Here is a 14465-nt window from a genome sequence, read left to right on the forward strand (position 1 = left end):
AGGTACAAACTTTTAAAAAGTATTATTGTAAAGGCCCAGATTTTCAGACATAAAAGCCAGATAAATCAAAGCATTCAAAGTCCATCAGTTATTACTACATGTTACTGTGCCATATAGGAAGTTCCTTCTTCAGTGTTTCCAGGATTTAGCAACTCAAACATGATGCTTACACAGCAATTGTGCCATAACAGTATAAAGGGACTGGATAACAGGATATTGATCTAGTATTGAAAGGACACTGCCAACTTGAAAATACATATTAGACACATGTCATCAGCTATAACTGCAAAAAACACACAAGGACTTTTTAACTATATGAGTTACAAATAGGAAACGTGTCTAACTAAAGCAATTTCTTTTATTGATCTACAGCATAACTAGACAAAAATTTTTTAATACCCACATATGGGTATTAAAAAATGCTAGATGGATTTGTAGTAAATAAAATTAAAACTAGCTTTAAATTCTATCCAAACCAACAGTTAGGTTTCAATATGATAGCTATCTTATTTAAAAAAAATAAGTATCCTTAGACAGTAGAATCTATAAATCTTCCCAAAACTTAGAAATATCTCAAGGAAGCACTAGAAGACCTTAAATCAGTATGAACAGTATAGGCATTATTAAAAGGCTTCATGTAGCCCTAGCACAGATTTACTGGGAGGAGGGAGTAACAGTGGGGTGAAGGAGATGGAAAGGGGCTAGTAGACAGCAAAAGAGGCTATAGATGGTCTTCAGTGCTACTTGCTACAACACACATTCCCAGACTAGTGGCAAGAATGTCAGTCACACAATCTTAGTCAATTTTCTTCCACAGTATTGCTGAATATATGCTTAAGGAGACTTACAAGACATTAATACTTGGCTACAAGCCACTCACAAATTATCCTCCTTAAAGCACAGCCTGAATGTCTTTCACTCTACAGAGTACTGTGATTCCAGTCAAATAAGCACTCACCTGAATAAATATGGGATGCCTTTAATTTTCAGTGCAGTGATTCTCAACCTTGCCAGCTACTGCTTCAGAAGTCAAAAGCAATGAACTTGCCAAAACAACACTATCAGGATTTTGGCACACTTTTGGTGAGCTTCGTGTACTTTCAAAAGCTGGGTATGTATGACAGTCAGATTTTTCCCATTGCTGTGAAGCCCCTCCCAAAAAATCACTAGACTTAACATTTCGTATTAAAGCTTCATATTTGAAAAGTATTCTTGCCAGCTATGGTGTGAAAAGTTCAGAGAATATGAAGTAGAAGATTATTTTTTCATTGAAAACATTGAAGTGGGCAATTAACTAACAACCAGAAAGAATGAAGTCACAGGTTATCAAATATAGAATGCAAATCTTCCTGAAATTTAACTAAAATTGTTTAAATGCCATTTCAGAGATAAAGAAAAAAATATACCTGGCAGTAACTCAGGACCTCCATAAGAGTTTTCTGCTGATCTCCAGTGTACGAAGCTTCAGACACAATACTCCCCTTTTTCATTAAAATAATAATAACAGACAAAAAAAAAGTGTGTAAGGTAGTAATATATACACAGTCTTAGGATATCACATTAAGCCAAAAATCCCAACTTCAAACCTCATGTGTTATTTTAGTCTACCCCAAAATGTGCATCCCCAAAACAGCTTTTCAAAGTCAAACAAAAGAAAATTAACTTACACATTCATAGTCTGGTTCATACTCATAAATTACACTGTCACTATCTTCATATTCTCCTTCCCTGGTTCTCATCTAGGAAGTAACAAAGAACTTTTAATGTTTTGAATAATGAAAGAATTCAAAATACAAACTACAGAGGGAACCTGCTAGGAATCCAACTTGGACACTTTCAGTTGTAGCTATATTCCCTCCCCTGGCTACAAAAGGGCCCGAGAGTCATCTCATTTGTGTGCCCGTGGTCAGGTCATATGAATACTCACTTTTGTTTTAAGAGTGTCTTATTCTGGTTTAACATAAACCTCTTGTGAATTTATATAATATATGTATTTTTATTTGGTTATTCTAAAGCCAGAACTTGATCTCATCTAACTATATATGTACTATACAGTTAGGCTTATGTAATTATGAGACTCCATGCAGATTTTTAAACTAATTTAAATAAATGAATTTGAAAAAATTGTGTACTTATTTCAATGGGTATAACTCTAAATGCAGAGGCTGTAAAAATGTCTAGAAGACATAATTTTCTTACTGCTGGAAAACTGCTTTTAGACAGGAATCAACAGTGCCACCACCTGGACAATTCTGACATTTTTCTTGGATGGGAGCTGTTCCCATCCATCATACATCACAGATTTCATGAGTCTGTTGTTGGTTTTTTTGTTGTTGTTGGTTTTTTTTTTTTTTTTAAACTAAGTCATATTTCATCAGGTCTCATGTTAAAACAGGAACGTTGGGGGCATGGAGAGTGTTTTTTATATGTTTTACAACAGGCAGGATTAAACAGAGCGAAGCTGCTTTTATAACCTTAAAGACACCCAATCGTTGGAATTCAAGAATTAAATATGGTGACATGAACTAAGTTTCAGGATGCCTCAAGTTAAAAACGTACGTAGTCTGTACTGAGACACAATTGTTCATTGAGGTGAATCCTTATTCAACATTAAATTTCAACTCTTACTATCCCAAATTGCACAAAGATTTTTACTGAAAAAGTAAGTGCATCTACATGGGATTACTCTAAGTTATTCTCCGCTGTATACTAGCTGTTGTTGTACACACGTACAGTACCCAGCACAAGGTTTTACTAGAAGCTTCCAAACACTACATGGATATCCTACTCTCTCTTCACTAGGATGTCATCAAATGAGCATACAAAAGCGAAGGAAAAGTGACATTCCCAATAACATTGAAACTGGCCTCAAAACAAAGGGCTACTGTTTAATGAAACATACCACATTCTGTCCCACCAAAGTAGGGGCAAGTCGTTTTCTTTTATTATGTGAAAACACAAAATCCATTTTTTCAGGGCTGTGACCATTTCCTCTCTGCATACTTGCAGAATGGCTCATTTGCGATGCCACTCGTTCAACTAGCACTGATAGGTCTTCGCTTCCTGGAAAAGTGGAGAGAAAGCAAAGCATATCAGCAGGTTTCCTACTGCATTAAACATTTCACTACAAAAACCATGCAGAGTCACCCATTATTTCTTTTTTTTACTTTCAAACTGCTTGGTTATTTGAAATTTGTTTTTACTAGCGTATTATTAAACACTTATTCATCCAATTTATTTAGATCTGAAATTATAAATTCAATTCTTTCTTCCAAACTCCTGAGGTCCCTTCCAACCCTTACAATTCTGTGATTCTGTAACTCTCCCCAGCCTCCATTTCATTTCCCTTGCTTTTCACTGTTTTGATTCACTGTTCTCATGTCTGACTGTACGAAGCCATAGAATTCACACACCCACCTCCCCCCCCCAAAAAAAAAAAAAAAAAAAAAAAAAAAAAAACTTATGGGGCTCCCCCCCCTCCCCGTTTTGTCACTGAAGCACTGTGGAACAAACAAGAGCTGCTCCAGGTTATCTCCTCTGTTGAGCCAGTGTAGGTCAGGGACTACCAAACACGAACTATCCACAAGCGGTACACAAAATGCCTCCACCTCTTCACGTTTGGGCCCAGCACACGGTTAAAAAGCCATTGCCACTGTTTATCACTGCTCAATCCCAATTCTTTTGAAGGCCACACAATTGCCAGACCTACCTTTTGAAAAATGTTAAAGGATTTTCACAGTTAAGAGAAAAGGCCTCTCTCTACAGCCAAATCTGCCTGCTCATAATTTACAGGCTTCTACCTCAAACTTTCAGGAAAGGGCTATGGCAGCTCTTTTAAAAAGAAACAAACACACTTTTAAGAGAGGAAGAAGAAAAAAAAAAAGTAACTATTTCCCCTTGAGTTCTATATATTTTAGCTATAGATGGGCCAAGCACTATACAGAAAACAAGATACACATATAGATAAGAGAAGGTATTAAAAGACAAGTAAAGCTTAAGCAGCTAAACAAGACCTTGGAATGTTTCCAAGAAATAAGGAGGAAAAACTTAGCTGGCATAAAAAGGCAACACCAACTCTCCACCATACTATCTGCTGTGAAGGGGCTTTTTGGAGCTTAGGCCAAGCTGAAAAGGTATGGTGGAAAAGTTTTGTGGATACCTACAGTAAGTTACTCCCAAGTAAAAGGGGCTGCATGAAAAAAAAAATGCAAGGGTACTTCTTATTACTTTTGCAAAATAATGGAATAATTTCACGGTCCAACTGGAAAGTAGAACTAATATCTCAGAAGTGAAGGAAGAGAAAACAAATCCAATGGGACAGGAACAAGTTGAGAGAAATACTGAAAAGCAAAGACAACCATTTTTCTTTCATGCACTCTAACAGGAAGGGCCAAGGGCAGGACAGAAAAGTAGCAAAATATTCAGTATCATAAGCTAGAAAAAAAATTTCTTTGCATTGAGAGCACAGACAAATGTTACAGCAGAGCTGACAGATGCTACCTAAGCAAGGTCTGTGGTAGATTTAGATTTGTGTAGTTAACATGATTTTGAAATCACAATTGGTAACTGACTAATAAAAATACATATGCAATTACTTAATATTTGTTGTCTCAGGTGAAAATTAAAACCTACCTACCCTCCTCACCCAGCTCTAGTTTGCTCCCTTTTCTGGATCATCTCATCCCCGTCCTTGCCACGCAGACCAAGCTAGCACTCCTCTCCTAGCACTAAGCACCTCCAGCACTTAGAGCCTGGGAGATAGCAGTGCTCTGTGGGGCCCACACTGATTCAGGCAAGCGGACATGTTGCAAGTAAGAAGGGGCACAGGGCAGCAGGATTAACGCAGTGGCACAGTGTAGTCCCTCAAACTTCAGATACTTTCTGCAGCCAAACCAGAATGCCACTTCACCTGGAGAAACATGGTTCCTGGTTTAAATACATTTTAAACAAGATATGCTTATGTTAAATTAATTGTCTTTCTGATTAGCTTCCCAAATTTAGATTTAGGCACAAATACGATGACCTAACAAAAAAAGCACCAGCAAAGCTGACACTGAGTTTGTGGGCATAAATATGTAAGTAGAAGTGTTCTGCAGCAGGCAAGGAGAAATAAAGACCCAGATCTGTATCTTAGCAATGCTGAGTTTGCTCTGCCAGCTAAGTATCCGTAGGCAAGAAGATAAGAGATGAAAGTAAAAAACTAGTTTGGACAGACAGAACCAGACTGGAAGAAAAGGCACTATTATACAAGATGCCAGCCTAAGATGGTGGTTGAATAAAAACAATCTGAGAGAATTTCAGTTCCAAGAGTTAAGTTCAACAGTTATATTCAAGATAAACTTATGTCATGTTTTGGTCATACATCTCACTGTACTCAATTTTAACTAGACCATAACTAACGCTAACAATCTACAACAATAGAAGCTGTAAGCCCAAAGATGACAAAACCATCTTTTACCTTCTAAAAAACAATCAATCACATCTACTCATCATGATTCCTTTGTTGATAATGAAATAATTACCTATGTCCTGAAACCAAGGTCAGCAACTGTCTGCAACAGTTTCTCAGGCAGGAATTTTTATTATTTTTAAAAAAACCAGACAAAACCCAAAGTAAACCATCCTCTTCCCTCAAATGTTTTTAGACATAAACATATAAAAAATTACAGTATACTCTACTGTCAAGTAGAAGACAAAAAGGTTTTCAGAAGCACCTAACAACACTAGGAAACAGACATAACTTGACTCTGCTAAAGAGAAATACTGATGGGATTCTCTATGAAGTCAAGTGGCTGAATACAATAAAAAAACCCCAACATCCAAACAAACCCCCAAACAACTAGTAAGTGCTACCACAATTATAGTTGTATAGTAATTTTCCTTGCTAACTTGGTAATACTGCTACAGGCCTTACTAAATGCTCGTTACAGCTATGATTAATTTTTGTCTGGGCCAATGGAGAAGCAGGCAAGATTTCCGAGGGGCATGTTGTATTGGGTTTGTGTGGTAGCAGGGGGGCTACAGGGCTGGTTTCTGTGAGAAGCTGCTAGAAGCTTCCCCCATGTCCGACAGAGCCAGTGCCCGCTGGCTCCAAGAGCAACCCACTGATGGCCAAGGCTGAGCCCATCAGCGATGGTGGCAGAAAGGGAGGGGGAGAAACAGTGCACATTTTGCAGCCAAAGAAAGGAGTGAGAATATGCAAGAGGAACAGCCCTGCAGACACCAAGGTCAGTGCAAAAAGAGAGGGAGAAGGTGCTCCAGGCGCCGGAGCAGACTCCCCTGCAGCCCCATGGTGGAGCAGATCCCCACCTGCAGCCCATGGAGGACCCCACGGCAGAGCAGGTGGATGTGCCCGAAGGAGGCTGTGACCCTGTGGGAAGCCCACGCGGGTGCAGGCTCCTGGCAGGGCCCGTGGACCCATGGGACCAGGCTGGAGCAGGGGCAGAGTGTGAGGAGTCCTCACACGCAGAGACAGCGTGTGATGAACTGACCCCAACCCCCATTCCCCGTCCCCCTGCACTGCCAGAGGGGAGGAGGTAGAGAAATCAGGGGAGTAAAGGTAAACCTGGGAAGAAGGGTGGGGTTCGGGGAAGATGGGGTGTTTTGTTTGGATTTTTTTAAGATTTGGTTTTATTTCTCATTACCCTCGCAGCCCATGGGAAGGACTCACACTGGAGAAGACCATGGGAGACTGTCTGCCGTGGGAGGGACCCCAGGCTGGAGCAGGGGCAGAGTGTGAGGAGTCCTCACACGCAGAGACAGCGTGTGATGAACTGACCCCAACCCCCATTCCCCGTCCCCCTGCACTGCCAGAGGGGAGGAGGTAGAGAAATCAGGGGAGTAAAGGTAAACCTGGGAAGAAGGGTGGGGTTCGGGGAAGATGGGGTGTTTTGTTTGGATTTTTTTAAGATTTGGTTTTATTTCTCATCATCCTACGCTGATTTGATTGGTAATAAAATTAAACTAATTTCCCCAAGTCGAGTCTGTTTTGCTCATGACAGTAATTGGTGAGTGACCTCACCCTGTCCTTATCTCAACCCATGAGCCTTTTGTTCTATTTTCTCTCCCCTTTCCAGCTGAGGAAGGGAGAGATTAAGTGGCTTTGGTGGGCACCTGGTGTCCAGCCAGGGTGAACCCACCACACAGGTTAAAATAAATACAATGAATCAAAGACAATCAAAGGCAACTTACAGCTAATAGTTTAATCACCTTAAACAGCCATCTTGCTATCATTGTATATCAGTATCCCCAGTGCTCCACTAAATTACACTGGAAAGTTTATCTAAAAGCCTCAGGTTTTGGGTTAGGTTCTTCCACAACATTTCTTTTCCAGATTGCTTGCTAATTTATTCCTAGGTATACTTACTTTATAAGTAAAAAACCATCTTTTTTCAGCAGGTTCACTGTTAATAAAGGCCTCTAAAGTAATAACTAAAAGGATCCCTCTTTTTAAATGCATTGCCAGGCAATTTCTATAAAGTAGCTTTCTAATAAAATATGTTTTAAAGATACAGGTAATACAGAAAGCATTCAAGACAGCAGCACTGAACAGACAGCATTAAAGCTAGCCATTAACTATTAGATCACAATAAAAATGAACAGTAATTACCATAAACACGTTGAGCCACATGGTGGACAACACTGTTTACTTCAGAGTTTTGTTCCATTGACACACAGCTTTGTGTGGACATTCCATTTTCTCCATGGTCAAAAATCACTGCTTCAACATCATCCTCAACGTTTACAGACACATAATCTATTAGCATATGCAGGAAGAGAAACAGGTAAGACTAGACACCATTCTGCGCATAGGATGACAACTGTAGTGCTTGTATTACATCTGGCATTATGTGAATTGTACCACAGGCTAATTAAAAAACAGTTTCACTTTAGCATCTAAATGCAAAGTCACTTTTAAACACAGGCATTGAAGTTTTAACACGCACTAGAAGGGAAGCAGCTTACTGTTGCTTAGTTGGCAGGATTCCCGAAACTATTCAGTACCCAACTCTTCCTAGAGCGTCCAGCTTCAGTAGGAACAGTTGTAAGCCAGCAACAAGCACTTCCGAGAACTCCACTATTTACATTCAAGCATATGACAAGAGATACTGATTTGGTTTTGAAATTTTATTTTTGTAACTGGGAAATGTAACACTTGAAACATCAGTCTACAAATCCTAACGGCGTATTTGGTCTTCCAATCAAACCAAACATTGGCTCCCAATGAGATGCTGTGCAGAAACACTGAACGGCAAATCTCCAGTACCAATTTTTTTTCCAATTAAACATACCACATCAAGAAAAAAATGTCCTAGTTTCAGAATAACTGTATTATAGCTATTATAGCTAGATCTGGTGTTTTTGGGAGGGGAGGGAGTGGAATTTATTCTTAATGAAACAAATTAACAGAAAGAATCATACTGTGACCCACTAAAGTTAGGAAATAAAACTTAAATTCAGCTGGCACACATGCATAACAACACACCAACTATATGAACACATGCCATATTTTCCACAGGATCTCTACTCTGTTCAGTGCGCAGGATGGACAGAGCTCCAGGAATGAATCAGAGCTGCACAAGTCTAACAGTGGTCTGGTTCTTTACTCTTACACAAACAATTCACTCCGAATCCTGTTCTCTTCCCTCTGTTCCAATTTCTTAAGAGACCAAAATGTGGGAAAGAAGCTGAATTCCACAGGTCATGAAGTCTTACCTCTGGCCAGTACTCCCATCTAATCCAGGAAGATTTGGTGGTCATCAGATTAGGAAATACTTCACCAAATCGAGGGTCTGTTCAGAAACACCCATCAACTGCCAATGCAGTCAATAGCTATTTTATGGTAGTAAATGAGGCCAAAAAGCTAGTTGGGGTATAGCTGCCCTGAAAAAAGGAGTTTAGATAAGTAGACATGAGCTGGGATATGCTGCTTAGGCTCAAAGTCAGAGAACAGTTCTTGGCCAGTTCTAATTAGCTGTATAGAGGTAGACAACAGGGCTACTCATGAACTTAACGTAGGTGCAGTCTTTAGCAAAACACTTCAGTCATGTTCACTGACTGAAGCTCACTACAGGCTAACATGAGTTATTTGCATAGGCTGAATTATTTAACTGCCTCACAGGCTCAAGTTTTTTTTGTTGACAATCATTTAGTATTCTACCTACTTTGGGAGAGAGTTAACTGAGAGTCAGTAAAGTGCATCTGCAACGAAGCAGGTGGGAACAGAATCCTCTCTGCCAGTTCCCCCAACCAGTATGCCAGGTTACTGTATGGCCTGGCAAATGCCCTGCAATCGTCTTTCTACTCCTAACTAGGGAAAGCGACACAAGTTGTGCATTACCTGTGCAAACTTACAGTGCACAGAATTTACCTGTCTATTCATGATCTTTGCCACAAATCTCATTTGGCCCATGGGAAATAAGGCTGGCAAATCAAGCTTACCTGACCAGCAACTACGTCACTCAAATCCACAGCAGATGGAACAACACAGAATACCTTCAAAGAGGGGTATAGAAGAGGGAAAATTCTGCGGAACCAGCATGTAGCAAAGACAAAGCAGCTCCATCTGGGCTAGAGGAAGGCCAGTATGATCAGAAGTCAGAAGACTTTCTACAACTTGCTGATACTGCAAGCAAAACTCCATCTTCCATACCCTCCACCACCCTCCCTTAAATAAGTTTCAAAATCAGAATTTCAACAGTACAGTAGACTCTGAGCATAAAGTGTTTCCACAGTCTGTAGCTACAGCAACTCACAGCTGGAGCATAAACATAAACCAAACAGGAAAATACAGAAAGGGAAAACACCTCACTTCAAAAAAAAAAAAAAAACCACCTCATTAATTACAACACATTTCTACAATGATGTAGGAACAATGTAGTAACAAACACTAGTCTCTCAAAACTTTAAACCTCTAAGATGGTGGTCAGGATCCTCCTCATCCCCAGGGCTTTTAACTTCCATCACCCATGACTAAACATGGCTGCTCTCGTACAGGGAGAAGAAATACATCCCTCTTCAGAAAGGCACTCTTACATGGACAGTCATGAAATTCTGAGATTTGAATACACAACCCATTTCCACGAAGGTTTATCAACACGACTGGTCACTGCAACAATAAGGACAGCTCCTTCAAGAAATGTAGACCCACCTGCTTTATACCAAGCACTTCTTCCCTTTCCGGATGTATTCTAGTTGCCTTGCCTCTGAAGTCAGTGGACAAATTTAAATCTCTTTGCTGTAGATTGACTACATTCATCATCAAGAGAATGTCTGTGCTCAAAAATATTTTGTTTAGACCTGTCAACAAGTATTAGCTAGTTTTTAAAAAAATAAGGGGGGTAGTAGTTTTTCTCATCTTATGGTCCTACACAAATCCTATTCAGGGCAAGGGAAGACAAAAACAACTCTTAATGACACCACTGTAGTCATTCTTACATGTGAGGACAGCTTTGTTCATTCAACTACCACCTTCGCACCTTCAAAAACTAGTGACAAAAGAATTCCAGCTATTTACTCATAATCTTCAAGAAACTGCAACTCAGTCCTGTAAGCAATTCTAAGTATTTCTGATGCTTCTTGAAAGTGCTAACAATACAGAGTAACACCATATATACAGCACCAAACAATATGAAATACATATTTGTCTCTCTCAAGTAGAAACCACAAACTGCCAGAGTCTGTGATTAATTTGTGCTCCTGGGGAAAAAAAAAAAAAAAAAAAAAAAAAAAAAAAAAAAAGCCATCAAGATGTTTTTTACTTGTGACCTGAATGAAGATGCAACTGCACACATACTATTTTAGGCCGGGAGAAAAAAAAAAAAAAAAAAAAAAAAAAAAAAAAAGCCATCAAGATGTTTTTTACTTGTGACCTGAATGAAGATGCAACTGCACTTCTTGCACCAATGACTTCCTTACATTATTTAACTCCACCGACACAAAATATCATGACATAGATATTTAGACATTTCCAGTAAGTCTTGAAAGGAAATTATAAATTTAAGAAGTGCGATTAAGAAAATATTTTAGGTTTACATATTTCAAATAAGGCTTTTACTGTGAAGTGAAAGACTAGTAAGACTTACTAAATAGGCTGGTTTATCCAATCACTGGAACAAGTTACCAGTTTAAGAGAGCTCTGAATTTCTGTTTGAAAACTGAAGTGACAGTCATCTAGAATTAGAAGACATCACCAAACTGATTGCCTTCACAGACTCATTGAATGCTCTAGGTTATATGGTATAGACTATGACTTATTGTTTTCAGTAAGGCAGTAGGATAGGCTGTAATATAAGGCAGAGGTTCATAAACGCATTGTACAGAAAGATAGTTGCAGACAGAGCAGTGCTGTGAAACGACCAAATCAGAAAGCCAAGATCGGAGGTGTTCTATTTAAACTTAAAAGCTGTTCATGTTCACCATTTAGAATTCTTTCACCAGGAGCTCTTCTTTGCTTCTGCACAAAATCATCAGGTAGCAGGTATTTGTAGAAAGTTAAAAGCACTTAAACTGGAGCCCAGCTTTCATAATTATTAATATGCAAAAATGTCCAACTGTGTGGCTAACCCTGCATCAGAAGTTACATTACTATATTGTTACAGCTTTTTATGCAGCAAAGTAAAACCAAGCATCATAAAGAATTTATGTCCAATAACCAATAGAGAAATATATTTAAAAGTAAATATGGCTTTCAAATATGACAGAAAATCTTCTCTCTTTAAAAACAATGTCAATTGATCAACACACTCCAGCAATCAAATGACTGCTTATCCTTTTACTACTGCTTGGTCACCTATCCCCAAATAGTACAGTAGTATAGGCTTTGGTGAAAAGAGCTGAAAACAGATGTGAAACATAAAAAGAAAGATTAATAGAACCAAATTGCAACATAAAGAAAACTCAGGGGAGGGGGAGACACGACACAGACGACACAGGATGGGGATGGGACACAGATGGGACCATCAAAATAATTGAGAGATGGAAAGATGTTGATATTAAACATCAAGAAATACTAAAAACAAGCAAATAAAAAAACCCCACAAAAACCCCAAACCAAACATGAGCTCTTTCACAGCAAGAGTTAAAAAGGAAAGACAAACATAAAAGCCAAAAAACTCTTACAGCAATTACGAATTGCATACCAAAGCAAATCAACCCTACCCAAATAAATACCAGATATATCAAGGAACTTACCTTAGTTTAAAATAAGTCACAATAGGAGAGCCAGCTAGCATTAACTTGGACCACAACTAGATCCTGCTCTATTTATGGCCTGACACTTATACTAACATACACAAAAAAGGGAACTAACACAAGGGAGAGCACAGAGACACCACTGTCACGATGCCTTTCAGGGATAGTATCATCCAACCCCAGCTTCAAGTAATCATTTGCATATTAACTCAATCTCATTGCAGATGTAACTGAGTGTTTTAAGTGCATTTCTGCATACTGTGACAATCAAAGCCATCAGCACAGAAATACAACCAGATCTGATGCATCAGCTGAAGGCTGAAGACAAGCTGACAAACTACTTTTCTTTCCCCAAGTTACTAATTAAATACACCACATAAGCCAGCGGGATAAGGAAGGACCTGCACTGAGTCAGACATGACCCAATGAATGCTCTTGCTCATGGCGGAAACAGAAATGTAGGTAAACCACAAGGTATGGAATGGTAAATGGAGGCAGATGAGAGCGCTGAAAGCACCGAGTAGTACTAAAACTTATCCCAGTCTCTACTACAGAGTTCCTGGGGGCTGTCAGCAAAATCACCAAAACTAAATCAAACTTTTCACACAAATCCAGTGTTTTTTCTTCATTTTCCAAGAGTTCACTTAGACACATCTCTGTATTTTTGCAACCATGATCTCAATACTCCCAGATGCAGCCACCCAGCCATGGAAGCTACATGTAAAAGGAACTATATTTATAAAGATGCTTAAATACTGCACTCAGAAAAATTGGGTACCACCCACCTCAAGTTGCATCCTTGAATTTAGTATACTTCTGATAATTTTGTCCTTAATCTAGATAGGTTGCCACAGATCAGAGACACCAGAATATTTTGACAGAGATAAAATGCTTATCAACAGTCTCTGAACACTGGAACAATAGTTAATTTAGAATGCTGTAGTCAGAATCTGCATGACTGAAATTTGCAACAGATTAAGACAATGGGATTGTACATTGAGCAAATACAAACCAATTACTATGGTGAGAAGCAGAATTAAGAAAACCAGATTTCCCATAGCTTTAGGTCTCATACTTGGATTATGGAGATGCTAAGAAGATCAAAACTCAAGGGAAAACAAGTCTCATGAAGAGGCCTCTGATGTTCAGTAAGATTTGAGCTCACACTGCACCTTTTGACTGAGGAATATTATTAATGGCACATCTTTTCTATTGATAAGGAATTTAGAACAGTCTTAATATTGGTTAAGATTACTGAGTTACAGACAAAGCCAATCAGGAAACCAAAAAATTGAGGACAAAGGTGAAGGAATAGACACCCAACGCATTACCCTGTACGTTGGCTTAATCAGGAGTATATCAGGATTGCTGTGCTCCCACGCCCCCTGCATCTCAGTCCTCCCCCTTTACTTCACACTGACACTTGTATAATTGCACAGTGAACTGGCTGAAGCCTAACCACGCCACAAACAAAATTAATTTTTAGCCACAAAAGCTCCCTGAACCATGAAGTCACACAAGGAAATCGGGCATCAGAGCAAGAGGCAACTGGAACCTCTTGAGAGGGTAGAGGCCTATGACAGCAGTGACAAGCTAAATGAACTTTACCTGGTCATAGAATCACAGAATGGTTTGGGGTTGGAAGGGACCCCTAGAGGCCATCTAGCCCACTCCCGCCCTGCAGTGAGCAGGGACACCGCTAACTGGATCAGGTTGCTCAGAGCCCCGTCCAACCTGGCCTTGAATGCTTCCAGGGATGGGGCCTCCACCACCTCCCTGGGCAACCCCTTCCAGCGTTCCACCACCCGCATTGTAAAGAATTTCTTCCTTATATCCAGTCTAAACCTGCCCCGCTTCAGTGTAAAACCATTACCCCTTGTCCTGTCACAAGATGCGAGACTGTACAGACATCACGCCTTGGAAGGGCAAGGTGAAGCACGTAACTGACAAAAATATACCTCCTTTGCTCCTGAGTAAACGAAGCCCACATACCCCCCAAGACAGAGAAGCTGCACTATGCGTTACGCCTTCCAACGGAAAGATCATTAGGTCAGGCACCTCACTTTAGGAGCATTACTCATCTCTGCTGGTAACTCAGGTTTTGCGTGCGAGTAACTGCAGCGCTCGGGGATCCGCCAGGGCCGAGACACCGCTGCTCCACAGCAACGGCTCCCCAGCGCTTCGCGGCTACGCTCTCCCACCGCGTGAAGGCTTCAGGAAAGCGCTTCGCTTCCCACGCCACGAACCCTGCCGCTGCCGCTGCCACCCTCCGG

The 14465-nt window shown here is 40.0% G+C and overlaps 1 protein-coding gene across 4 annotated transcripts in view; it reads right to left on the bottom strand.

Moving 5' to 3' along the window:
* The window catches only part of BEND2 (BEN domain containing 2), a 31138-nt gene extending 16700 nt beyond the window's left edge, over positions 1 to 14438 (bottom strand). The window contains exons 1-5 of one of the 4 annotated variants that reach the window (XM_035895486.1): positions 14251 to 14438; positions 7610 to 7756; positions 2903 to 3063; positions 1668 to 1739; positions 1407 to 1481 (exon numbers count right to left, since the gene is read on the bottom strand). In XM_035895486.1, the coding sequence (XP_035751379.1) occupies positions 1407 to 1481; positions 1668 to 1739; positions 2903 to 3063; positions 7610 to 7691 (390 nt within the window). In that variant the 5' untranslated portion in view covers positions 7692 to 7756; positions 14251 to 14438. Of the gene's footprint in view, positions 1 to 1406; positions 1482 to 1667; positions 1740 to 2902; positions 3064 to 7609; positions 7757 to 7965; positions 8150 to 8715; positions 8920 to 12192; positions 13832 to 14250 lie in introns of those variants that run through there. The other 3 variants (XM_035895487.1, XM_035895485.1, XM_035895488.1) reach the window with 3 other exon arrangements.
* Between the last annotated feature and the right edge of the window lie 27 nt (positions 14439 to 14465).

This window comes from Egretta garzetta, unplaced genomic scaffold (assembly GCF_000687185.1).
Source record: "Egretta garzetta isolate BGI_Z169 unplaced genomic scaffold, ASM68718v1 scaffold445, whole genome shotgun sequence".
Taxonomy (NCBI): domain Eukaryota; kingdom Metazoa; phylum Chordata; class Aves; order Pelecaniformes; family Ardeidae; genus Egretta; species Egretta garzetta.